A 25077-nucleotide genomic window follows, 5' to 3' on the forward strand; every position below is an offset into this window, starting at 1 on the left:
ATTCAATGACCTAGAACGGTTCCTTTTCTTTCACTAAATGACGGCCCATAGTTTTGTCAGTTTCGTCGGCAAGTCTGATCAAAACGACCATCCAATTGGAAGCACCGGTAACATGTCGGCGTACCGCGCTCATCAACCCCGCATATCTCGGTGAGTCTCGTTCTCATCCGGCCGCCAATGACCGAGCTGCCTTTCCTTACAGACAGGGCTGAGAAAACATGGCTATCATGTCTTTCATCTAGGAGGCGATTTGAAGAACCAAGATGATTGTATATAGATGTTTTCGGACGTTTGACTGTTTGTGCTAGAATGCCGAAGGAGATGTGATCGTTGCCAACGTATGGGCCACAGTCCTACGAAATCGGAGGCCAGTAAGACATCACTACAGGACTGATTCAATGTTCTTGAGCATATTGTCCTTACAGGGCGCCCCTGTCTTGGGGTATCGGCCATAGTTCAGCCTTTGATAGGGTTTAAGGCCTAGGTCGTTCCAGCACCCAGCCTCAGAGCCACAAGCCATTGACCTGATGGCTAGCGCGCCACGCTGAAAGGTAGGAATACATTCACGGCCAATAGCCGAAGCGGCAGTTCTTACTATTCCTACCAGCGAAGAACACGGTGATGTCTAGTCCTGGGCTTCCAAATCCGTGCCTTTCCCTTCCCGTCGAAGACTATGCTGAGAGCTCGGCGAGCAATGACAAGCCCTGGAGCTAGGACTAGATATGGCTTTGAGACTAGGAGGTATATGGGGCGTGAATAAAACGTAGGGATGTCTGGACGTAACTATCCCTGTGTTGGCCTCTACAATAGGACGGAGCCTGAAGCCCTCATTTGGGGAGCTATGTGATGGAGACGAATAAATCGGGCTTGCTCCCCTCCATCTTGCACACTAGCATCGTCCTCATATCTGATCTATAGGCTTCACCATGGCAATTTACGCTGATCACCCTTACGCTCTTATATCCACTCCAGCGTACCAAACCGCTCGAAATGAGAAAGATGCTCCGAAGGTCAGTGTTCCTGACGGGTTTATATTCGATTGATCAAAGGCTGAAACACACAGCCCGACATGTTTACCCGCATCGCGTCCGAAATGGCGCTCATCCACAACATGGTGATCCGCGGTCTGAACTCGATATACCTACAAGCGCCCTTCGTCTCACCCTCCGATTCCAAAGCCTTCCTGCGGTACACACTCGCTTGGTACAGTCTGCTGCACGTCCACCACTCTGGAGAAGAAGCCGACTTCTTCCCGGCCGTCGAGGAGATGACGGGCCAGAAGGGTCTAATGGACTGCAACGTCTCGCAGCACAGAGAGTTCCATGACGGGCTGGGAGCCTTCAAAACCTACGTTGACGCTTGCCTCGGCGGGAAGGAGAAGTTTGACGGCCCGAAGTTGGTCGCGTTGATTGACGGGTTCGGAGAGGCGCTGACCAAACACCTTGGAGACGAGATCCCCAGCATCCTGGGGCTCAAGGATTTCGGCATCGACAAGATGGCGCCGCTGGAGCAGAAGTTCGCAGAAGAAGGCGGGAAGAGCATGGTGAGTGGCGTCCACTGGTGCGGCGGTTGCGCATGGCACACTGACGAGTGCGTGTGTCGAGTAGAAAGCATTGGGCTTGGTCAAGGGCCTACCCTTTTGCTTCTCCAACCACGACATCGCCTTCGAGGGTGGCCACTGGAAAAACTGGCCCCCGGCACCACCGGCCATCAAGCTTCTCTGCCACCACATCACCTACTGGTTCCACACGAACTGGTGGAAGTTTGCAGCATGCGATCGAATGGGCAACTTGAAGCCCCTTTACGCGGTCCCTAGCGAGGCAGCTTCCAGCTATTAAATGCGGAATGGAAAATTGACGGAACCATGAAGGTTTCGGAGGCTGGTTTGCAGTATTGCCATTGGATTATGGCTTGCTTTCTAAAATACCTAACAGTCGTCCTGTATGTTACATCGAGCACGCTGAGATGCATAACTTCACTCGAGATACCCCACGAATCAATGCGTCGGGAGGGTATTGGCCGACTTGCTAGGGGATAGCATCTGCACCACCAATTATGAAGTATTTGTCAGGTGTAGGTCCACGGCATGATTTGTTGATGGTTTACCTTGTCGGCCAACGAGTTCGAGAACTGCATTACGGAGCCACTGGCCCGTCCGATTAACTTTTCAATGAGTTGCTGGGATCGGTTACGGATTTATTCAAATTTGGAATCACAATTGCAACTTACTTGGGTCATCTTCCTGTGTTGCGCCATGGTTATCTTCGACGAAGAACTGGTGTTCTCTAAGCCGTGGACCGAGCTGGAAGGGTGCTGTGAATGGCGAGCAAGATAGTGTTGTCAAGAGGCACAGACATGATGATGGTTATATAGCAGATGCATGACGCAGAAACTGAGCGGTACCAGGCATGCGATGCATCGTGTTGGAGAAAGCAATCAAACCTGCTGAGCCCTGGGTGTGTCAGCATAGCATCGGTGAATTCAACACCGCCTTATGGGTGACCCGGACGGTGTGAACGCGCAGACGATGTCGCGGACTAGACTGCCGGCCGGCGGGCCTTCTATAGTGCCATTCTCAAAAGGTAGTGAGACGGAGGGAAGGTTGTCCATTTGGTTCTTATTAGTGGGAAGGATCAGATCCCCTTAAAGTGCACTGAGATGCGACACCATACGCGTACACGTAAGACGGGCCGGCTTCGATCTTTGGCAGTCTCACACTGTCAGATACTCTTGAATGCCTGTTTAGAATATCTGTGTTTGGCATAGTCATGGATGATTCATAGTGAGCCAGGTGGAGTCATGACGGGTGACTCAGAAGAGGATTTGATCTAGCCCGATTCGGTAAATGACTTGGGATGAACTAGGCTTGGCACGTCTTATTCCCTCGGTTCGAGGTTGAAAAGCAATGTTCTCATGTTCTGGCAGTCACAGTCCTCAGCTTTAAGTCTGGCGATCCCCTTTTGATATTCCAACCAGCCGAGTGTGAAGAACTCTCCAGAAACAAACACAAAAAACCATTCGGCGTCAAGCAGCTTCCATGGTGGCACCCACGACAAGCAATAATAAGACTCCCTCAACAACGCACGGCATGGACGAGCCCCTCGAGATTCTCGGCCAACTGCCAAACCTCAACATTTACACTCAGATCGCAATATGTTTCTCAGTACAAGATGAGTCTTCAATCTCGAGAATCATCAGCACTCTTACAGTTGGCCTCGAGAGGCTCACCGCGGCATTCCCCTGGATCGCTGGACAAGTCGTCAATGAAGGCGCAAGCGAGGACAGCACAGGCGTCTATAAGATGAAGCCATACGAGACGACGCCACCCCTTGTCATCAAAGACCTGCGAGATGACGACTCGCCGCCGACGATGGACGCCATGAAAAAGGCAAATTTCCCCCTCTACATGCTCGACGAGAGCATCGTCGCTGCGCGCCCGACACTGCCCATCGACCCCGCTCTGGATGGTAAACCTCAACCTCTCCTCATTGTCCAGGCCACTTTCATACAAGGCGGACTCGTCCTCACATTCCTCGGCAACCATCAAGCAATGGATGGTGTTGGCCAAGGCCAGATCATCGGTCTCCTATCGAAGGCATGTCGAAACGAATCTTTCACCGACGATGAAGTCGCGGCAGGAAACCTACCCCGTCATAACGTCGTTCCGTTGCTGGACAACTACCAGAGAGGCCCCGAAGTTGATCGAATGATCGTTGAACCGCCGAAAGAACCATCATCAGCACCCGCAAAATGCCGTTGGACCTTATTCGACTTTCCTGTCAGCTCGCTCTCCGCCCTGAAGTCTAAGGCTATGGAAATGATCAAGTCAGGCTACATTACAACAGATGACGCACTCACTGCCTTTATCTGGCAATCCGTCACGCGTGCCCGCGCGTCGCGTTTATACCCCGACGAAGAAATCAAACTTGCACGAGCCGTGGACGTGCGAGGCTACCTTGGCGTCCCTCAAACGTTCCCTGGCATTCTACAAACCATGACCTGCAACTTATCTTCTCTCAAAGATCTTGTAAACGGCCCGCTTGGAGGAGTGGCATCGGACCTGCGGCTGGAAGTGAACCCCGAAGCCTTGAGTTATAGCATCCGCGCATTCGCGACGGTGCTTGCCCGGTCCCCCGACAAGAGAGGCTTCTCCTTGGCTGGCAAACTTCGTCTAGACAAGGACTTCATGCTCAGTTCCTGGGCGAAGCTTGACTTGTACGAGCAGGATTTCGGTTTGGGTCTGGGAAAGCCCGAGTCGGTCAGGAGACCGCGGTTCACGCCGGTGGAGAGTCTCGCATACCTGTTGCCCAAATCGCGAGAAGGCAGCATCGCACTGGCGATTTGCTTGAGGGATGAGGATATGAACAAGCTAGAAGAAGACGAGGAGTGGATGAAGTATGCAAAGTACATAGGCGAATGAGTAACGAAAACTGTGTTCTGAGAAAGAGCCCAAGTGCACTCATTAACTCTCGGTATGAGTGTTTCAAGAGACCATTAGGTGCTCTCTGGAGTGACAATAAAGTTGTAACTAGCACTCCTGTTCTACTTGGGTCTTTTTCGCTCAATAGTTTATCCCGAGTCTCAGTCTAGTGTTTACTCTACCGTCCATAATGCGCTTATACAAATGAGGTAGTAGTCGAGCAAAGGTTGAATGGCCTCAAGCACAACTTTCCCTTCGCCAGATTAAGGCGACAGGTTCATCATGTAGCAACGGCAACCGATCGGACGGTTTCATGAGGCTATGCTGGACGATAAATGGTTCTAAAGGGTTGAATAGTGCCATTGAGAGAACCATGGAATTTACAACAAGCCATGTTTTTCGGAAGTCCAAGTCATAAGTTCCATAGAAAGATTATCTTCTTGAATTACAATAATGTCACAAAGTGATATAAGGCGTTAGTTGTACTACTACAACTAATAGTGCTGTTTTTATATAATAGTTATAAGCCTAGTTTATGCTATATACCTTAATAGTATAGCCCTTAAGCTAGTGTCTAAGATTTATAGACCTTGTAGGTTTAAATCCTGTTAAGGCTAAGGACAGGTTATAGATACTCCACCTAGATAAGTTAGACAGCAACTACCTAGACTTTAGTAAGATATACTTAATTAGAAGGTTAAAGAGTTATAGTAGTATTTGCCCTAGGGGAGTGTGTACCTTTAGGAGGCTATAGGGCTTCTCTACCTAGAGTAGGTCTACATAAGTAAGGCTACCTGTGATCTAGGGGTGTGTGTTATGAGGTGATATAAGGCGTTAGTTGTGCTGATGTAACTAACGGCGTTGTTTTTGCGCGACAAATGAAAAGACGGCCGGATATGAATCTAGCTACTTTTATACCCCTACCTTCTATTAATTTGTTTAGCCTGTACCACGCAGCCCCTGGCAGACAGCGCCTTTGATCTCATCGCCTCCTTATTGGGTTCGGCGTTACTTATATTCCTATCTAAGCACCTCCTATTGATAGAACATCGCTTTATATGACATTTGCATTTTCACCCAGAAATTGGCACCTTTCTACGGTTTTATTTTTCTTAAATAAACTCGAGAAAAGAAGAACAGGAAATTCTTGAAGATGAAAATGGAGAGGAGATACCTCACTCGGATTTAATATATGCCCCCTCGAGGGCTCAGGACGCCCAGAGGCATCGTTCGCCAGTCTAGAAGATAAATCGGCTTTGTAGGGAGTTGGTGCGCAGTATTCTTCAACTGAAAAGAAGCGCTAGAGCGATGGCTCTGGCTCAATTCTTAACTCCTTTCGTGTGTGTGGACGAATCACCCTTTAGAGGCCAAGCTATTTGCGTTGTCGAAGCGGCACACTAGACTGCCATGGATTTTAGGCCTTGCGCCTCACCGCACTGTTGAACCCAAACAAACCCTGAAAAACCAAAGTACTATTTGTTTGGTTCGAAGAAAATCGCAGAAGTCACCAGTAGGTAAATTGCTAGTATACTTTTAAGTATTTTGCTGGTATGCAAACTCTTCTCGGAACCCGGCGACTACTGCAACCTCTAAGCTTCATGAATATTAATATTTTCACATACGTAAGAACATACGATTCATACCCGCAACTCTAATTTTAATCCTAACCTCTCTCAACATAGTGCATCCTAGCCTTCTCACTTTATATCTAACGAGCAATCCTGTTTTCTTGTTTGTTTAACTTTGAAAAGTGATGCAAAATAATACCTTGGCGTGTAATAGTTGGTGTATGCTTTAGGCTCTATCCTGGACGTCTTACTCGATCTGGTTAGATACCTATAAAATACTAAAAGAAATACGACGTCAATTTTTCCGCTGCTAAAGGGATGATGAGCGGCCCAGCCAAACCCAACCCTTACTCGGGGGGGCCAAACGGCCAGGCCTTCCTTGAAGAAAAGACTGAGGTCAACCAGGCTCCGAGTGCCAACATGACGTTTGATAAATAGGTAATCGGCCAGACTTGGACAGCAACGTTCGATTCTTGCCCTATCTTTTGAGATATGCGGTTCAACTGCATTTGTTTATCAGCGGTTACTGCCCTTCCACTGGGCATAGCCAATCCCCTTTCGGCACACGCTCAAAACGGCAAGACAGGAAACTCCAGCGACAACATCCAGACCTGTCTCGACGCGACAAATGCCCCAATCACCACGTCATCTTCTTCGGACTGGACCGCTGACATCCGACCGTACAACGCTCGCGTGCAGTTCAAGCCGGCACTTGTGGTGTCGGCGACCAATGCGAGCCATGTGCAGGCGGCCGTGAGATGTGCGTCCCAGTATGGCAAGAGCGTCACTGCCCTCGGCGGCGGGCACGGCTACTCGTCGTCCGGGTTCGGTGGAGAAGACGGCCACGTCGTGGTACGGTTGGATGAGATGTTCGGCGTCACGCTGAATGCGGACAACACGGCCACCGTGCAGGCCGGAGCTCGGCTCGGACACGTTGCGACGGCGTTGTTCAACCAGGGTGGCAGGGCTATTTCTCACGGCTCGTGTCCAGGGCGAGTAACATCATGATATGCCTGTTTGGGTAGTTAGGCCGTAGCTAATGGTTTTGTATCAGGGTCGGTGTATCGGGCCACAGCATCCATGGTGGCTACGGATTTAGCTCTCATCTTTATGGCCTGGCGGTCGATTGGATCGTTGAGGCGACTGTTGTCACTGCCGATGGCAATATAGTCAAGGCCTCGCCGAGTCAGAACAGTGATCTCTTCTGGGCCGTTCGTGGCGCAGGCTCGTCCTTTGGTATCGTCACCGAGTTCAAGTTCGACACCTTCGCCGCGCCAAGTGTCGTCACATATTACACAGTACCGCTCACTCTCGAGAAGGATAAGTTGATTGAGGCGCTCGTTTCCCTGCAACAGTACGCTCAGAGCAACATGCCCGCCGAGCTGAACATGCGAGCCGTGATCACCCAGGATAGCACGGCTTTTGACGGTCTCTACTTTGGGACTGAAGCCCAGACGCGCAACGTCCTGATGCGGTTTCTTTCGCCTTTGGGAATCGATGTGAGCGGTGCCACTGTCAACGAGACAGACTGGATGGGCCAGCTCGAGCATTTCGCCGGCCAGGAGCTTGACCAAACGGGCCCGCAATCCGCGACCGACACATTCTACGCTTCGAGCCTTTTGACAAAGGAAGTATCTCAGGATGGCTTTCGCGCATTCGTTAACTTCTACCTCAACACCGCAAAGTCGATAAAAACCGGCTGGTTTGTTTTGATCGATGTTCACGGCGGCAGGAACTCAAAGACGGCGCAGGTCGCGAACTCGGCGACCGCCTACGCGCACCGCGACAAGGTGCTCCTGTGGCAGTTTTACGACTCCTCTGGCGGCTCCACGTATCCATCGACTGGCTATGCCTTTCTCGGCGATTGGATGTCCTCGGTCACCAACACAATGTCCAAGAACGACTGGGGTCGGTACGCAAACTACGCCGATTCGCAGTTGAGCACAGTAGACGCGCAGGACCAGTACTACAGGGATAATTTGCCGCGGCTAAAGACCATAAAAACAAAGTACGACGCCAAAGGCCTCTTCACTTATCCTCAGGGCGTGGGCTCCTAGGATCAAGCACGTGAGTCATGTTGCATTAGAGGTTGCATGCATCCAGCGTAAAAGTCCATAGCATAATCAAAGAGTCCATTCGTTCGTGACTAAATATCTTAATCTCTTCCGTCGCGGCTTGCGGGAGCACTGACATGATATACCAAGTTCTTGTCTACTTTGGTAACGGGGGCCGTTTCCGTATCAAAGTTGAGCTTTAACGTACCTATCATATCCTTCGACTGTGCGTCACCAGCGAACCAGATGACGAGTCTACCGAGGAAGTCGCTCGAGTCTAGTCCCCCGTCCTTTACCCTAGCCATTTGCCCTACCGCCTTGAGATGCTTTTCTGCGGCATCATATTCGCCAGTGAAGTACTTCAAGCGGCATGATCAATCAGTATGTGTGAATGGCGGGTTCGAGTGCGAAACATCTCACCGCATCTGAGGCTAAAGCTATCGTCTTGGCAATGGTAAGCTGGCTGATATCCTTCCCTTCTCTCGTCAGGGTCTGGTTGAGAGATTGGATACAGTGCAATCTGTATTTGGTCGCCTGCAAGCTGAATATTTCGTTGCGCTGTTTGGCCGCCATGTGGCGGCAGGAATAAAGTAGGGTGGTAGCAAGCATTCCAGGGTCGGAGAGGGAAGCTTGCAGGAAATAGGTACATATGCTTGTCCAGAACGATACGTTATCGCCCGCAATGTCTATGTTCAGGGAGGGCATGAACACCATCTCTTCTAAGATCAGGTATTGCATAACTACGTATTATAGGTTGTCAGCATTCTAGCCCCAGTTGGCATTTTGGGGTGGGGTGCGCGACAAGCTTGCAAAGCCGTGAATGTATACATAGATCGATCACAGCAGCGGGGATGGCGCTTTTAGTCGGGACAAGGATGACTGTAGGTACTTGCGGGTACACGCCGCCAGCTCCCTCCCACTCCTTATGTAAATACTCTCGTGTAGGCGGATCATTTACTTACAGTGATCAAGTAGCCGTTTCTCCCACGGAGCGATAGCCCTATTATAGCTATTGAACGGATCGGTCCTTGCAGCGCTCAGAAACGAGATGGGACCGGGCGGGAAAGCATTGCGGTGATCCGGTTTCGAAGAACCCCTACAGGAGACCAACGTTAAAGCTTTTGGGTGCTGGCTTGACGAGAGGGGTGGCGTGCCCTCTGGATATTGGCCGTCAGAGGGGGAACTCGATTGGGCGTTGGCTTGTTGATAGGCGGCAACCCGCTGTCTGCGGGCCCAGATGCCTTTTGCCGCATGAGATCTGACTTTCCGTTTCCAGCCCGCTGATTCGCTTGGATGGGATATGGGGACGAAGACGAAGCCACCGCCGTCACGCGAATCCTTAGCGGAAGACATGGTAGCGGCACCGCGCCGAACGTGGCGTACGGTATATTATCCTCGGGGCTCGTCGCGCCGCCGGTGGGCTGAATCGCGCAGCGTGGACCGTGGGACGAAGTGTCAGTGTCAGATGTTTACTAATACAATACGGATGCTCCTGTGCTAGGGAAACGAATGTCGTGCATCGCGAGAACGGACCAAGGACTTTGCACCGAAAAGAAGGGGATGAATTTGCTGAAAGCGGTTGGTCGTCGGGCGTTATCTTCAGCCCCGTGACCCCCGCCTATCGTCGACACTATTCCTTTCAGGGCTGGTCCCCACACCTCCTCAACTAGGTAGGCCAGTACGGATATACTATGTATGGTGACCAAGTCTTCCACGGATAGGAGATAAGCTCTGCATGGATTCGACAGAGTGACACACGCAGCAGTTTGCTTATGGCGGTTGGCCCTGTGGTTTTTCCCCTGTGGCCGTCGAGATGCTGAAGCGGGTAGCACTCACTGGTGCTCGAATGGATGACATTGAGACGAGCGGATTCAACAATCTCTCACTCGAATAATGACAAGGAAGAAGCTCGGCGACGTGGTTCCACCGTGCCAAGGTAGGCGATTCCTAATAGGGAAAATGCTCTCTCTCGGCTGAGTGTAACCAAACCAAGGGTCTTTGGCCGGGGGTCCTATTCGGCCGTCGGCCCGCGGACTGATTGCCGAGCAACGGGGATGCTGCCTGGAAAGTCGTCGTCGAGAGCGCGTTCAATTTCCATATTTGAAGAGGGATCGCCCCGGAACGGATGGTTCAAGTACCGTACCTCATGTGTTGATTCAACAAATCAGCCTGCATTTGGCAGTCTTCGAAAATCCACCCTAGCGAGTCATCGTTTCGCCGCGTACCAAAGCTCAAGATGCCTAACAGCTGGGGTCAACCCCTGGCTAACATGCCTCCGCTCCAAGGCAAGGTGGCCGTCGTGACTGGAAGCAAGTGTGTTTGCCCCAACCGAAGCCATTCGAGTGTCCATTCTCACTTTTCATTTGCAGCGCCGGCATCGGACTGTCGACTGTGAAGTTTCTGGCTCTTCGAGGGCTACCGTATATTTCACGACGAGAACAAAAGACAAGGCTGATGCAACGCGTGCTCGTCTCACATCAGAGTATCCCGAGATTGACCAAGACCAACTGAGGTGGTTGTCTCTTGATTTGGCCGACTTGAAAACCGTCGACGCGGCAGTCACAGAATTGAAGTCGAAAGAAAAGAAGGTGGATATTCTGAGTGTGTCTTATACCGATCCATATAACACGAGGGTCACTGCTGACGACTGCTCCTTGAAGTCAACAATGCCGGTGCAGTCTCATCAACTACAGACACACTAGGCCCCGGCTGGGAATATCACATGACAGTCAAGTATGTTCTAGAGTCAAGTTGTTGTTGTTCCATGGTTGTAACCTGCTGACTTCACACGATATAGCCATATTGGCCACTTTGTTTTTACAAATGGCATATTGCCACTGCTCAAAGAGGCAACGAGGCAAAAGGGGGCCGATGTGCGGATAATCACCCTCTCTTCCAGCGTTAACTACACCTTCCTGCCTTCGAACTACCGTTTCACATTCGATTCTCCGTCGTTTCTGAAAAGCCCTCTTTCATATTATCCCTGGCAATGGCGGTACATCCTCCGCCATTTTCTCTTCGTCGACATGATTCGGTACGCCGTGTCCAAGGTTGCCAACATCCTGTTTGCCCAGGAGCTTCAGCGACTGATGGACGAGCAAGGCCTCCCGATCTTGTCCATTTCAGTTCATCCCGGTGGCGTGGCCAGCGAGGGAAACAAGGACATCGGAAATTCGCTCTTTTCGCTTGTCAGATCAACTTTCTTTTTGTCCACGGATCAAGGTGCCGCGACATCTCTATTCGCGGCCACAGCGCGCGAAGTGCGCGAGAACCCCGAAAAGTTCAAGGGGAAATATCTAGAACCCTTTGGCGAGGTTGTGACGCCGAATCCGGTTTTTGAAGATATGGAGCAGGTCAGAGGGATGTGGGATAATACTACTACTGAAGTCAACAAGTATCTTACCGAGATTGGGCTCGCACCGCTTAAGAAGTGGTAATCAAATGGCACTATCTAAGGACTGTAAGTCCGATGTCGTAATATTGAAACTTGTTCTTTCAGTTGATATTCCATTGCGAGTGGTATTTTTCAAAACAGCTTGACATTTATTCTTCGATTAGACAACAAAGCTCTAGGCACTTCCGAAAAAGTACACCCGGGAGGTTTTTGGCATGCTAGTGACTGATGACGAACGAAGGGAGTAGTCACTTATAGACAGATGCATTTCCAATACTTCTTGAAATGCTAGATCCTAATTATTCTCGATGATATGTATAGCAAAATCATTTCCGCGTAGTTACTGGTCAATAATGGACTTCTATCATTTCTCAATCTCATCTGACCTATCTTACCACGACTCCTCCCGTTAGTCCCAAGATTTTAATGGAACACGTCCTACGTCTAGCTCAACAATAAGCCACCGAAACAAACACCCCCAACTTTTATCAACGCTTGCTCACAAAGAATCCTGTCGCCACGCAGCATGACCGTCACGATGCCCCAAGACGGCAAACCGGCCGCGCCTAGTGCTGTATCTAGGCTACGGTCATACCGTATCCACTCGTTAGATTCACAAACCGCACTGACCGCGGGCTGCTGGATAAGGGCTAGCGGGCTGGCAGAAACAGGGATCTAGAAGTAGCAAATGCAGGGGTTAGTCATGTACGTCAGCAGCAAGTTAGGTGGCAAAGGCTAGCAAATAGACTTATGGTTAGTATTGGATTTCCTCTCTCCCTCCTACTCTAGATCTCCTATGGCCTTGTTAAACTATCTCTAATAGGTTGCTAGACGTCTTTAACTAGAGATATATACTCTTTACTGTTGTTGTTTATATTAACGTTAGGTATCTCTTTATTACTTTAAGTAATTTCCTTCTTAATATAGGTATTATAGTTAAAGTTATCTTAACTATCCTATAATATCTTCTTATTTAGTATATCCTTTATCTAAATCTTATTAATATTACTTCTATCTAGATTACTACTAATTTTACACTAAAGAAAGGATTACTAGACTATTTTACCTCTTTTAGCTAGGCAACAGGTAGCTATTATAATAGTATAGGTAACTATAATGTGTTTTATTAATGTAGACTACTTAATAAGTAGGCTAGGCTAGTAGGCAGCAGCTTGCTCTATTTACTATATATATTTGTCTATTACTTTAGATAACTACTGCTTAAAAGGCTTATTAACAGCAGTATTAAGAGGTTAAAGAAGGGAAGTTATACTAGGCAGTATAAGGCTAAGTGTAATATAATTAAAGTAAAGTTATAATAGTATTACAGGGGTCTTATAAAAGGTAGTAACGTCTATAACTAAGAGGTATTCTTACTTTACTATAAAAGGGAAGAATTTATTAGTTAGCTACTGCCTAAGAAGGTACTTGTTATTATAAGCTATATTATTATATTTAACTATTACCTTTTTACTATATAAGTTACTCTTATATACCTTAAGTTAGCTACCTACGTTAGTAGGCCTACTATAAAAAATTAACTTAGGCAGTAGCTATTAAACCCTATTAGCAAAGATATAGAGGATTAGAGTAGCTTATTACTTACTTTAGCTACTATAGTTAGTCTTGTTAGCTATAGTATAGGCCCCTCTAGCTGCCTACGTTAACCTATTAAGGTACTTAAAAAGTATAGGGGTCTTATTAAAGTTAATAATATAGTTAGGTAAAAATTAGAGGCCACTAATAGGCAGTTACTACTAGGTAAGTAAAGGCTAGCTAATTTATTAGTTAAAGTAGAGGAAGTTAGTAATAATAGTAAAGTATTTAGTAAATAGCTTTAAGGCTTACTTTATAAGCTAGTAGTTTAAAATATTCTATTATATAAAAAAGCTACTAAACTAGCCTAGAGAGAATTAGAAGAAGTACATTAGAGGTTTACTAGTAATAAGGGCGTTAGGGTATATAGCAGCAAAAAGGGCCTTGGCCTCCTGCTTAAACTATCTAGTAGTAATAATGTTATTATAGGCTTATTATTACTAAAAGTAACTATAGAGGTTAGCTTCTATTACTAGCTACTTTAGTTAATAGTGTACAGTTAAGGTAATAATAGTATCTTGTATATAATACTAAGTAGCTACTGTTACTAATAGTATCTTAAAGTAGGTAGTGGCCTTACTAAGGGTTAGGCAGCAGAGGCTGTTAGTAGGGTCCAAAGGGGTATCACTAGCCTATTGCCATTACTGTTGCCATTAGCTAGGGTCTATAGGGCAGCAGTAGTACTTAAGGTATAGTAAGACCTTAACCTGCCTTTAGCGCCTATATAACCATTCAACTCGCTTAATTAACTTAGTTACTATATATTGTCGCTTAGCAATAGGTGTAGGTTTTTTGCCTATTTTCTTGCGTAACAGTAGTGTAACTAGTGTAATATTTAGGTTAATATTACCTAGCGGCTAGCGGTTAGGCATCATAAATAACAGGTTAATGGGTTATAGGTTGTAAGTTGTAGGCTAGCTGGCTGGCTGGCAAGTGGGTGGGTGGGTGGGTGGGTTGGTGGGTGGGTTGGTTGACCGCCTTTCAAAATAGGCTTAGTGGGTAGTCTGGGCGGTTTGTGAATCTAACGAGTGGATACGGTAGAAGCTCATCAAAGCGTTGAGGCTTAGTTGCGGGAACAAAGGCACTAGCCCTGCTTTATGACCGGCCTAAGACCCGAGTGTTCAAGTTTGTTGGTCAACGGCGGATTAGCGTCGAGTTTCTAAATTTGTCCCGTCCGTGGTTCCCCTTTACGAGCGCGCCTCGACCTGGGTGGCGACCACTTGTTGTTGGGCCTGCAATAATCTTGTTTCGATCGTGTCCAGCCGCGGGGTCTTACAAGGGGATGATGTAGTTTTTATGCATCATTCTGTCGTTAAATCAAAATACACCAGCAAAGCTTAGCATGAACCTAACTGTTGACGTATAGATACTTTGGTCCTTGACAAGAGACTGAGGAGTTCAATAGCGTGCGACTGCTGCAGCATGAAAATGGCACGTACACCCTTATGTTCCCAAGACGCGCCTTATAGGGAGTGTTTGCCGTCCTGGCTAGCTCCGGCTTGTTGACATGGAGACTCAGTCGGCGGTAAGGTTTCTTTGACCTGTCTTTGCGCGGCGCCAAGGGGAAGAGGAAAAAACAACACTCGTGAAACTAGTGTGGCTGTCGATGCTCACGACCATCAGAGTAGAAATGTCGGCTATTCCCTCAATACGACCGGCGCATGCCCTGTCTGCAACACACTTACTCGACTTCGTTTCTCTATGTTGACATTGAATGTCGCGATGCTTGTTCAGTAAATATTATTACGTTTTGATAGACCCTTTCGTCACCATGGATTTCGGAAACGCAACTGGGTCCGGGCTGGACGCGGTTTCGAGCGAGGTCAAGACCAGCGGTGCAACGAATTTGGTGGCCATTATTTGGGGGGTTAATCTTACAGCATTCGTCCTGGTCGGCCTCACCGTCCCCCTCCGGATTATCGTCCGCTGCACGGTGACGCGCGACTTTTTCAGCGACGATGTATTGGTCATTATTGCGGCACTCTTCACCTTTGGGATCTGCTCGTTACTTCCATTGGGTATGCTCATGGATGCGCAACATAATAGCCCATCCCGCCATTCTTATGTTGAGAGTCTCAAGTTAACGAGCATTCTAGCCACCGATTTCGGTCTTGGTCAACATTCTTCAGACATCGACGCCGGAGTCTTGGTCGAAAATACGAAGAACCTGCTTCAGGTGGGGGATCTAAAGAGACCACGGAAGCTTTGCTGGTCGGTGGCTAACAGCGTTGGCAGCTTCTCTTCATCGCGAACATCCTATACCCCTGCGCGGTCGCATTTGCACGATTATCGATAGTATGCTCATTTCTGAGGCTCATCACAGAGAGGAATGCGCGATGGGTACTGTGTGCGACGGCGGTCCTGACTGGCGCCTTTGCCTTGGCATCCGTGTTTGCCGTCATCTTCCAATGCACCCCAGTCTCCGCAGCTTGGGATTCGACTGTTAGCGGTGCATCGTGCTACCCCTTTCTCAGCTTTCTCCAGGCCAGCACGGCCATCAACATTGCCATAGATGCACTGCTGTGCACCATGCCTTTAGCGTACATCTTGAGGATGAATATACCCTTGGGTGAGAAAATCCGTGTGACGGTTCTATTCATATTTGCTAGCCTGTAAGTTCCCTACCATTGATGGTTGCGCAGAATCCGACTGACGAAGGCTTAGCTCATGTGCGGCCGCCATTACCAAGATGCCCTATTTGCAGCTCCTAAATCAGGCTGATTTGCCGTGTAAGTTGTAGTCTCGAGATGCATAATATCCGACTCAGACGTAGCCTTGACATGTACTAATACTCGCCGAATTAGACCATTGGACCTCATGGGTATTGTGCTCAATCGCCGAGTGCACAGTTGGAATCGTATGCAGCTCGGTGCCCGCGATCATTCCGGTTTTTGCCAAATGTTCTCGCGACAGGAAACAAGCTCGACAGAAAAGAGAAAGGTCGTCCCGGTTCGCAGCCTTCAGAAGAAGAACTCGCCAAAACCGTATAGCCGCAATTCGTGTCATCAGGCCGATGGCGACCCCGTGGCAAGACCAGCCGCTCGAGTCCACGAGGAATCCAGATTTTAGGTCTGACTTTCACTGGTTGCGGCTAGAACATGAAGCACCCATCCGGACCTGGGATAGAACGTCCCGGTTGTCAAAGGCGGAGCAGATACTCGGTATAGCATTATAAAAGATGTGTGCAATCTGGATTTCTTCGTTGCGGCTTCCGATCAATCTGGCCATGCAGTCCGGAAGCATTAATTATTTTTTCTATGTATCTACATGTGGTCTCGGCTCATCTTCATGTATTGGCATCTTTACAGCCGGCATTGGCAGACATAATAACCCCAACATGATCGACCTCTCTCTGCCAGGCCTAAGCACAAGAGAGAATGCTATGCGGAGTTTAACGGTACCGACTCGTTGTTGTGCCGATACCCGATCTTAAACCTAGGAATTAAGATTCGGGGCCCATTTGTTGACCTTTGGAGTTGAGAGAGTCGCAGGTTGAACATTGAGAAAAAGAAGAAAAAGAGGCGAAGACCTCCCGCCTTGAGTCGGTGAAACGAACGCGCAACAGGGGAAGGAGAGGGTCTCTGCAACCCAGACCCTGAGAAGCCGACAATGATCAAAGTCGATTCCACAGCGACCAATCCAACAAAGCAAACTGGTTCTGGTCATTTGATGAACCATCCTCGGCGGATTGTTTGGTTTGGAAATGCATGAATGAGTGCACCTCAACTTGTACGAGAACGAAGCGACGGACAGGATGGGCAGAGCAACCGCCGTCTGTGTGTCTCAACTGCGAGGATTCCCCTGGTAGGTGAACCCGATAGGAAGGCATCCATTAGGACGCCAAGGGATCGGAAGCGGCTCGGCGAGAACTCTCCAAACTCTATCATACTCCTTGTCCTGGCTCATTTCCATCGCAGAGTGGCAAAAGGACAAGCAAACTAAAAAAGCAGACATACCAGTCCAATGAAGCCTTGTAATAGTAATAGCAAACCCTGCCCAAGAGAGATGAAACAAAGTCAGGCTTTTCAACATGAATCCGGGTTTCTCAACGGTTGAACTTATTTGCACTTCACAGCTATGCCCAACAAGATGTCATGGGTTCAAGTTGCTTCACTGGCGGTCTTCTAGCCGGTGGGCGGAACACACAAAGCGAGAAACATCGACATTTAGCAGCACCCAGATGCCGGATGATCCCAGTGCAATCTGCATGGGACTGACGAGAGGATGGCACTAGAGATCATTGGAACTGAGTTCGGCCATGGTTTGATGTCGTTCGGCACAAGGGAACCCTACTATTGTACACTAATTATGTAAAGCTGGGGCCATACTGCGTCCGCACGACTGTTTGAGGACAACGGTGTGTCGTTTCCATTAAACTCAAGGTTTGGGGGTTCTAGAAGGACTTGATTTGGGGTCCAAGTGGAGGCAGGACTGGAAACTTGCAGAGCCCATCGAAGATTGGTATCTGCAGTAAAGACACTGACATGGTAAAGATGGAACCGGGAGTCTGGGATCTTGGAAGAACGGAAAATGGCCGATGAACTGCCGTCTGATAAGGTTTTTGCTCGATTCAGGAGACTGTTAATAAGGTGCGGAAATATGGGGAATAACGCTCAAGTGAATCAACTGATTCCGCGAGTCATCGAATAATATCATGGAGTTCTGTCTTCGTCCGTTACTCTGCGGAAAGTGGGTTTACCGGTATTCCCATCATCGCTGTAATCCTGGGGCCACGAGCAACACGAGGCAGTCGGCTTGCCATCTTCTGTTCCAGCCCCACCGTCCTGCACTTGAAACCTTCTCGGTCAAAGATATTTGCAAAATGTGCGTTGCGCGGGATGTGGCGCCACCCGGGCGACAAAGAAGATGGCCGGTTTTCCTTACCACTACCATACGGCCGGCCCCCGTCCATCTTTTTTGTCACCCAAGTGGGCGCAGAACGTCCCCTCGTCCGAATCTTGCGGTGCCCTCGAACGCGATACAGCTCTTTAGGGGGCGAGTGTAATCTTCGAAGGCGTGCCCCCTTCGCCCACATCCCGACGCAACCCTCACGCGCCGGCAGGGTGCCGTCCTTTGTTTTGGCTTCGTCTTGAGCACGCAGGCCCTTCCAGGCTCCCGTTCGGCTTCTTCTGACTCCCCTCGCCATTAAACTGAGAAGAGCGGGAAGTAGCCGGACTATCGGCGGGAAGAAGGCCGTTTCTAGACGCATTGACAGCGGCTTCTGGCCAAACAATTGCCTGCCAGGGTCCATGCAGAAACGTGCGTCATGAACATCCACATAACTACATAGTATGTTGGCTCTTTTTAGTCATGGAGCCCAAACGTGCCCACACTTCCCTGCTGGCAAATCTGTCCCGGAGCCGCTGACACGCCTTGCGCACCTCGCCGGGAAAGTTCCCCGTGTCCAGCGTAAGGGCAGGGAATACCAACAGGGCAGGGATCCATTTGGCAAACACGGCTCAAAGGCGTACCCGAGGGTTGCCGTGTGTTTGGACGTGTATGTGCGCACGCAAGATGGTTCATGGTGCTTCCCCGATCTTGATGTCGGCCGCGGCAATTTGGCAAGGAGGAAGGGTCCAATGCTCGCTATGGCGCCCCTGCTTTTCATCTTCTCCTGACATCCGTCTTCGGATAAGAGGAGGTTTGAGCCCATACTAAAGGAGAGAGAGGCGCATGCAGCCCACGATCTCCGGATCTGCTCGTCTCTCCTCGTTTGGCCGCCTTTTGCGTTATGGTCTCGTATTTTGCTCGTCTCTCTACATGTTTCCACGCAGGACATCTAGGAGATGGCGAGAACTTCGAGACAGTTTGGCGGAAGCTCGCTACTGTTGTTTCATTGGTGGTGCTGGCTCCCCTTAGTTGAGGCGCAAGGCATTACGGAGCTGCTCTCGCAAGTACCAAATTGCGCTGTAAGTCGTCGAGGCGGATGCCCTCCATTTTCCAACCGATAGCCTTCCTTGTTCTTCTTCACTGCATCTTCCTTGAATCCATTCCTCGTGCTCTATGTGGGGACCTGGCCAAGATATCTCTGAACGGAGGGCTGACTGGGTCTTGCCTCTACGATAGCTTCCGTGCGTGACTGAGGTTCTCTCAGCCGGAAACTGCACCGTGACATCGACAATCACTGTCGCCGAGTGCTTATGCCCTAACATCCCGCTACAATCTTCATTGTCAACTTGTGTGCAACTCAGCTGTCACCTAGAAGACCAAGCACGTAAGTCTGTTGTCGTCGATGTGTTGTGCAAGTCAGCGTTGACGAGCAGGGAAGGTGCTGCGAAGCTCGAGACGAACCTCTGTGCCGCGTATCCGAAAGAGTCGAGGAGTCACGAAGTCATGACGGTAGCCGTCGTCCTCCCGACCCTTACGTTTCCGATGGTTGGTCTGCGATGCTTCTCGGGATGGAAGACCACCGGCCGGTTATGGTGGGACGACTGGACGGCAGTGGTGGCAGCGGTCAGTTCCGAGCGCCAAAGCGACCTTTGCTGGGAAACTCAAGGCTAACGGGCACCAGATCCTGCTTGCTGGAATGGCGGGTATCGAGATCGCCAGCGCTGCCTTGGATTTCGGAACGCACTACTGGAATATCGAGTTCGCCAACAGCAGGAAATTGGCCCATCTCTTCTACGCAAACCAGATGTTATACATTCTGGTACAGGTCTTTGCGAAGATCTCCATTCTGCTGTTCTTGTCCCGCATCCTTTCGGCACGATGGTTTCAGCTCACCGTTCGGTCCCTCGTCATCGTCCTGATGCTCCACGGCGTCGCATCTGTGCTAGCCACTGCCTTCCAGTGTACCCCAATATCGTCCACATGGAACAGAAACAACCGGGATCAAACATGTTTAAACGTTAGTGCCATTGGGTACTCTGCGGCCGGTGTCAACCTCGGCGAGGAACTCCTAATTTTATTACTACCGATTCCCGAGTTGGTGAAACTCCAAATCGACACCCGGAATAAGATGGCGTTGAGCTTCATATTCAGTCTGGGAGTATTGTTCGTTTTACACCAGAATCTCTACTGATTCGTGACCGAAACGCTTGCTAACATGAGCATAGTGCCTGCATCACGACAATGATCAGACTAAAGTATTTAGCAATATGTTCAAGCACATTCGATAAGACGTGGGACAACGTCGACGTTGTCATTTGGTCCTTTATCAAGGTGTTCTGTGTCATGGCCTGCGCGAGTTTCCTGCCTCTACGACCGCTGCTGCAAAAGAGCCTCAACCTCTTCTCCGGCAGCGAGGAAACGAGCAAAGTCATCACCACGGCCCAGTCACGGAGCTCGATACCCCATGCCGGAAAGGACCTGTTCCGCGAGCTGCCCGGAACGCCACATGCCGATGACCTGCCGCTGACGCCGATAGACATTGCCGACCAGCTGGCCGCCATGGCGGACGGGAAGCGGCAAGTCACCTTCCCGAGAAACAAAGGGACACTTGTGCTTTCTGAATCCGAGGTACAAGACGTGGGATCAGGGATGAAGCGGCAGAAGCACTCAGATGGGGATTCTCAGTTGCTAGCGCGGTAATCATTGAATCATGAATCTAGCGTTCATAGGCACAACTAAACTTTGTTTCGTTCGGCGTGTCTAAGCAAGCGACCGCGGATTGGGAATAAAGCCTGGATTTTGGGGCGGAAGGAAGATACCAACCAGTCATCATTCTTGTTTCAGCAAGGGTATAGAATACTAACAACTATAGTATAAACGCGCTCAGGCGCATGGCCGAGTAATGAACACCTTTCACCAAGTAACTTGCCGCAGCACATCCTCACGGACTCATATCTGCCGGGGTTTCTCGTCCTTAACCTGTGCCTCGTCGGCTTCCATATCCCAGCCTTCGTCCAACTGCCGACGGTGCTCTGCCGCCGCCAAGCCGGTTGTAACAATCAGGTCCATATCAAGATCTGCAAGCGCGCTGTGCAACTCGAAGCCCGGACCTCGCGCGGCCCTGTTCACGCCCTCCAGCCCGCCTGCGAGCAGGTTGCCCTCTTCCTTCCCCCCAATTACTCCGCCCGCACCCAGCATATGCAACTTCGGGCGAAAGTGTGCCAGTGTCTTGCCGTTGAAGTCTACCAGTCTCATGCCTCTGCCCTGCTTGCCCAGCTCTTCCCAGCGCATCTCCCCCACGCCCAAGAAGCGGAAGCTAAGGGCGTTCGATAGGGGGTGCTTCCGTGTCATTTTGAAATTGACTCCTCGTACGGCGACATCGAGTCTTGGCGGTAACATACGACTCTTGATCGAGCCGACGGGACGGTGTTGAGTGGAGACGGCGTCGCATCTGATCCTCCGAACTTCCATCTTGGTCATCTTTCCGTTGTGACTGACGCTGTAAAAGGGAGCAATGCACCCGTTGGGCCTGACGAGGTTGATTGTGATTGCGTCGTCGTTATCTCGACTCAAATAGAGAGTATGCAGTGGGGCTGATGACCGTTCCATTGTGCGTGTTTTGGCTCTGCCGAGCCAACTGCAGAGTAGTACAGCTTCGTGCAGCTAGTATCGTTGCGGGGGATGGACGGGGCTTTAATTGCAACATCAACGTGGAAATGAGGGACCGAATGCCGTACTGCTCGATCTTCGTGACGTACACCAAAGACTTAATGCGCCTCTGCCGTCTAGTCTTCCAGTGGCTCGCTCGCTGGCTTACTGCCTCCTCAATGTCTTTCAGCCGAAGACGGGACGGCGAAAGCCATAGAAGGCGGTTCATCCATGGCCCGCAGGCTTGATGGTGAGACGGATAAGCGAGTCGATTGTCTCTGAGCGTGAGGGGCGGTAGAGCTGCCAGCCGCAGTTGCCATCCAAAGCCAGAGGGACAGCGGTTGACTCGCTGGGCGAAAGCTCGGTTCGCCAGTGACGTATGCAGCAACTGTATCCGTACTTCGACCGGAAACAGGTCGAACAAGCAGGGTGGCCCTCTCCAAGTTCTCTGCGCTCGGGCACCTGCCAGCCAGCGATTACGTGTTCCGAGGAGGCGGAGCGATCAATCAAGCTGGCGACAAAGTAGCTGGACCTTTGCAAGCCTGCCGCCAGGAACCATGTAAGATGCCAAATCTATCGGTAGGCGAACGAGACACCCGGGCGGCGACCCGCCCGCACCCCGAACTGATCGGTCCGACAAGTGTGGAGGGTGATCGGGATAAGAGAAGCGGCGTAGGTAGTGGTCCAATGGGCTAGGTGAGGCGCGTAGAAAGGGAATCGCTACGCAGAAACATCAAGCTTAGTAAAAGTTGGCCCGGCGGATCGGGGCCCGGCATCTTGTACGATTCGCGCTAGGCCATATCAGAAAGCCAAGATGCGGCCCTGGTCAAGGACAAGATGTATACCAATTGGAGAGATGTATCAATGCATTAGAGCGGAGAAGCATATTTATGCTTATAAGGGTTCTGTAAAAGATATACCCCATAGATGCGCCTATCAGGGTGATGATGGGGGTGGTGCCCCGCTTTCACAGCAACAGCACAAAACACAGCAGGGAGCACAGCAGGAGCTCCTGCCACCGAAGCTGCCTTGAGAATAAAAGTGCAAGAACGCCCGTGCACTGCACTCACTGACTAGGCCTTCTATTCCTAGCAGTGACAGCACCATGGTTCGCGCTCCATTATGTCTGTCACTTCTTGTAATCCCAACACCATCACAACACGACCTCGCAACCCCTCAAGGCAAGGTCAACGTGCCCTTGTTCACGGCACCCTTGTCAACACATGAGTCGGATGCGACACGGTCTCATTAGCAGCCACCTCCCTCTACGTGTAAGCTGCTCAATAGCGCCATGAACTGAGCCTGAGCCGCACGTCACGATGCCTCCTCCCGAGTCCCGGCCCCTCCTCCTCCCCCAGAACCGCAAGCTCCGCCACCTCCGTGGGATTTACCTCCGAAACCTCAGCTTTGTTCGACCCCGAGGCCAGACCTTCGACGATACCGCCTTGAATAAGTCATCGTCCAAGCTTGAAGGCTTCCGCGATGCCCCCCAGCTCCACCATGCACTCTCTAGTGACAACTTCCGGCCCAAGGCGCCGCGCCGCCGAAGCACCGCTCTTGCTCAGGCCACCCCGGTCACGCGACAGCGCATGTTGCAGCTCACCATCGATGGTAAGGCCGCAGATGTCTTCTTTTCGCTGCACTGCGATGGCGAGGACGAGCCTGTCTACATTAGCGAGATGAAGGAGCATGCCACTGTAAGCTGTCGGACCCTGCCGTCACCCACCGCCTCCCAGCTAATGTTCGACCCAATAGAACTTCAACTTCCAATTCTTCGACCTCAACCACCATGGTCCCTCGGTCACTCGGTCACCAGTCGTCACCATCAAGATCTGGGCGCATCGCGCATCATGGACCCTCTTGCTCCAAGACACTGTCGACCTTCGAAGCCTGCACTTCATCGGCACCCTCCAGAACCGCAAGTTCCCTCCGAACGGGCTCATTTTCCATCTTGCCGACGGCATCTACTCGCTCGATTTCCTCGGAAAGTCTTTCCATCCGAAATACGTCCCGCCGCTCCATACATCCTCTTACAACGCGCTCATGAAACTCTCAACGTTGGACACCTCGATCCAGGACGCCATCGCGACACAAGAGCAGCTGACGGCTCAAATCAATAACATACTCGAAGATACGCCCCATAACGAGACGCCTGCCGCTGAAGAAAAGGTGAAGCTGGCCAACAAATACGTGGCGCATGAGCTGCGGGCTCTAAAGGCTGCCGAAAAGCGGCGTGAAGAGCTGCGCGCGTCGCTCCAATCGCGGAGGAAGGCCATCGCCCAGGGTCGTGCCTTGCAGGATAAGCTCGCAAAGGACATCCTTGATGCAACAGAGCATCTGGAAGCATCGAAGGCGGTGCTGGCTAAGACGAAGGAACAAATCCGCGGGCAACGCCGACGCATCTGCACCGACCTTAGCAACATCTACCAGATCACACCATGCCCCTCGGGCACTCCGCTATCCTTCCAAATCGCGGGCCTTGCCCTTCCGAATACGACATATGACACTGCCACCTCCCGCGGCCCGGACGACGACCTCTTGTCCGGGGCCCTGGGCTACGTCGCCGCGTTGACGAACGCTCTGCAGTATTACCTTTCTGTACCGCTACCATACCCCGTAACGCCATTCGGCTCACGCTCGTCTATCCGCGACGACATATCCCTGCTCACCGACCTCAACTCGACGCAGGCAGCCCGTCAACGCGACTTCCCCTTATACCTCCCCCGAGGCGGCTCTACCGCAGCGCAGTATCGATTTGACTACGGCTGGTTTATCCTCAATAAGGACATCGAGGTCCTCTGCGCAAGCCAAGGGCTGAAAGTTGTCGACATCCGCCACACCCTGCCGAATCTCAAGTACCTCCTCTACGTCTGCAGCGCTGGAAGCGATGAGGTCCCCGAACGCAAAAGGGGCGGTGTCCGCGGTCTCTGGGCCGGCCGGATAAGAGGCCGCATCTCTTCGTCAGCTGTCATGGGCGGTGACGGGGATACGAGCAGCATCGGCGGCAGCCGCCGCGGTAGCACTGATAGCGAGGTGCTCAGCCGACAGCGGGACGAGCTCCGGAGGGCCATGACTGTCCGCGAGGGGGCCGAATCGCCTGTGGACAAAAGCCCCCACCACAATGGCAACGGTGGACCCGCGGGGCTACCATTCGACGAGGTCAACGTCTCGTTAAGGACCAAGGGTATGAGGGAGAACGCGGGTAAGTAAGCCATATGCACATGCACAGGCGCAGTCGCCAGGAGTTGGACACGAGAATAAAAAACCAGGATGGGCAAGAGTTGATTAGGTTACGTGGTTTCATTGTTGAGATACCCCGGCGTGAAGTCGCCGCCATAATAAAATGCTAATCCTGTAATCGAGTCTTGTTGTCAGGGGTGGGGAATCGCCTTTCTCCTCCCAGTCGTCAACCTCAACGCCTCATGTCTCCCGCCCGAATTGAATAAATCCGTACCTAGTCCCTCTTTTTGCCTGGATGCCAATGCCATGAAAAGAAAGAGCCGTTCTTCCGTTCAACGCCGCATGAAATGAAAAAGAAGGGGGGGGGGGGGGGGAGAGAGAGAGAGA

The 25077-nt window shown here is 50.8% G+C and overlaps 10 protein-coding genes across 10 annotated transcripts; 7 read left to right on the plus strand and 3 right to left on the minus strand.

Annotated features, from left to right (window-relative positions):
- Positions 1 to 926: 926 nt before the first annotated feature.
- Positions 927 to 1838, plus strand: LY79DRAFT_527945 (hemerythrin HHE cation binding domain-containing protein; the record flags this gene model as incomplete). Its single annotated transcript, XM_060555978.1, has 3 exons — positions 927 to 1010; positions 1064 to 1543; positions 1608 to 1838. The coding sequence occupies 3 exons, from the start codon at positions 927 to 929 to the stop codon at positions 1836 to 1838; spliced, it is 795 nt and encodes a 264-aa protein (XP_060408048.1).
- A 1250-nt stretch (positions 1839 to 3088) lies between these two features.
- LY79DRAFT_594662 (trichothecene 3-O-acetyltransferase) lies at positions 3089 to 4420 on the plus strand (the record flags this gene model as incomplete). Its single annotated transcript, XM_060561710.1, has 1 exon — positions 3089 to 4420. One exon carries the CDS (start codon positions 3089 to 3091, stop codon positions 4418 to 4420), a length of 1332 nt encoding a protein of 443 aa, XP_060408049.1.
- Positions 4421 to 6480: 2060 nt separating this feature from the next.
- On the plus strand, positions 6481 to 8045 carry LY79DRAFT_643266 (FAD binding domain-containing protein; the record flags this gene model as incomplete). The annotated part of the gene is made up of 2 exons (XM_060562398.1): positions 6481 to 6971; positions 7043 to 8045. 2 exons carry the CDS (start codon positions 6481 to 6483, stop codon positions 8043 to 8045), a joined length of 1494 nt encoding a protein of 497 aa, XP_060408050.1.
- LY79DRAFT_571106 (uncharacterized protein) lies at positions 8033 to 9585 on the minus strand. The gene is made up of 3 exons (XM_060559216.1): positions 9005 to 9585; positions 8463 to 8782; positions 8033 to 8401 (listed from the first exon to the last, which is right to left on the minus strand). Exons 1-3 carry the CDS (start codon positions 9393 to 9395, stop codon positions 8144 to 8146), a joined length of 969 nt encoding a protein of 322 aa, XP_060408051.1. The 5' UTR covers positions 9396 to 9585; the 3' UTR covers positions 8033 to 8143.
- A 567-nt stretch (positions 9586 to 10152) lies between these two features.
- LY79DRAFT_571111 (daunorubicin C-13 ketoreductase) lies at positions 10153 to 11785 on the plus strand. Its single transcript, XM_060559217.1, is given in 5 exon segments — positions 10153 to 10355; positions 10412 to 10462; positions 10480 to 10643; positions 10703 to 10775; positions 10840 to 11785. 5 exon segments carry the CDS (start codon positions 10279 to 10281, stop codon positions 11477 to 11479), a joined length of 1005 nt encoding a protein of 334 aa, XP_060408052.1. The 5' UTR covers positions 10153 to 10278; the 3' UTR covers positions 11480 to 11785.
- A 3018-nt stretch (positions 11786 to 14803) lies between these two features.
- On the plus strand, positions 14804 to 16101 carry LY79DRAFT_527950 (uncharacterized protein; the record flags this gene model as incomplete). The annotated part of the gene is made up of 6 exons (XM_060555979.1): positions 14804 to 15050; positions 15129 to 15208; positions 15268 to 15644; positions 15697 to 15761; positions 15837 to 15889; positions 15946 to 16101. 6 exons carry the CDS (start codon positions 14804 to 14806, stop codon positions 16099 to 16101), a joined length of 978 nt encoding a protein of 325 aa, XP_060408053.1.
- A 707-nt stretch (positions 16102 to 16808) lies between these two features.
- LY79DRAFT_571115 (uncharacterized protein) lies at positions 16809 to 17256 on the minus strand. Its single transcript, XM_060559218.1, has one exon. It carries the CDS (start codon positions 17062 to 17064, stop codon positions 16816 to 16818), a length of 249 nt encoding a protein of 82 aa, XP_060408054.1. The 5' UTR covers positions 17065 to 17256; the 3' UTR covers positions 16809 to 16815.
- Positions 17257 to 18818: 1562 nt separating this feature from the next.
- On the plus strand, positions 18819 to 20595 carry LY79DRAFT_653754 (uncharacterized protein; the record flags this gene model as incomplete). The annotated part of the gene is made up of 4 exons (XM_060562614.1): positions 18819 to 18941; positions 19279 to 19485; positions 19544 to 20025; positions 20088 to 20595. 4 exons carry the CDS (start codon positions 18819 to 18821, stop codon positions 20560 to 20562), a joined length of 1287 nt encoding a protein of 428 aa, XP_060408055.1. The 3' UTR covers positions 20563 to 20595.
- A 216-nt stretch (positions 20596 to 20811) lies between these two features.
- Positions 20812 to 21471, minus strand: LY79DRAFT_584452 (uncharacterized protein; the record flags this gene model as incomplete). Its single annotated transcript, XM_060560399.1, has 1 exon — positions 20812 to 21471. One exon carries the CDS (start codon positions 21469 to 21471, stop codon positions 20812 to 20814), a length of 660 nt encoding a protein of 219 aa, XP_060408056.1.
- Positions 21472 to 22538: 1067 nt separating this feature from the next.
- Positions 22539 to 25054, plus strand: LY79DRAFT_643278 (UV radiation resistance-associated protein). Its single transcript, XM_060562399.1, has 2 exons — positions 22539 to 23207; positions 23266 to 25054. The coding sequence occupies exons 1-2, from the start codon at positions 22830 to 22832 to the stop codon at positions 24718 to 24720; spliced, it is 1833 nt and encodes a 610-aa protein (XP_060408057.1). The 5' UTR covers positions 22539 to 22829; the 3' UTR covers positions 24721 to 25054.
- Positions 25055 to 25077: the final 23 nt, after the last annotated feature.

Source organism: Colletotrichum navitas (genome assembly GCF_030913465.1).
Source record: "Colletotrichum navitas strain CBS 125086 chromosome Unknown LY79scaffold_121, whole genome shotgun sequence".
NCBI lineage: Eukaryota > Fungi > Ascomycota > Sordariomycetes > Glomerellales > Glomerellaceae > Colletotrichum > Colletotrichum navitas.

Excerpts from the sequence above, each read along its gene's own strand:
- LY79DRAFT_571115 (XM_060559218.1), bottom strand. The coding sequence starts at position 17,064 with ATGTTGAAAAGCCTGACTTTGTTTCATCTCTCTTGGGCAGGGTTTGCT.
- LY79DRAFT_643278 (XM_060562399.1), top strand. The coding sequence starts at position 22,830 with ATGCCTCCTCCCGAGTCCCGGCCCCTCCTCCTCCCCCAGAACCGCAAG. Across the intron at positions 23,208-23,265 it reads AGATGAAGGAGCATGCCACT|AACTTCAACTTCCAATTCTT; the intron begins GTAAGCTGTCGG and ends TCGACCCAATAG.
- LY79DRAFT_571106 (XM_060559216.1), bottom strand. The coding sequence starts at position 9,395 with ATGTCTTCCGCTAAGGATTCGCGTGACGGCGGTGGCTTCGTCTTCGTC. Across the intron at positions 8,783-9,004 it reads GAAACGGCTACTTGATCACT|TTATGCAATACCTGATCTTA; the intron begins GTAAGTAAATGA and ends TATAATACGTAG. Across the intron at positions 8,402-8,462 it reads TAGCTTTAGCCTCAGATGCG|TACTTCACTGGCGAATATGA; the intron begins GTGAGATGTTTC and ends TGCCGCTTGAAG.
- LY79DRAFT_571111 (XM_060559217.1), top strand. The coding sequence starts at position 10,279 with ATGCCTAACAGCTGGGGTCAACCCCTGGCTAACATGCCTCCGCTCCAA. Across the intron at positions 10,356-10,411 it reads GCCGTCGTGACTGGAAGCAA|CGCCGGCATCGGACTGTCGA; the intron begins GTGTGTTTGCCC and ends TTTCATTTGCAG. Across the intron at positions 10,644-10,702 it reads AAAGAAGGTGGATATTCTGA|TCAACAATGCCGGTGCAGTC; the intron begins GTGTGTCTTATA and ends TGCTCCTTGAAG.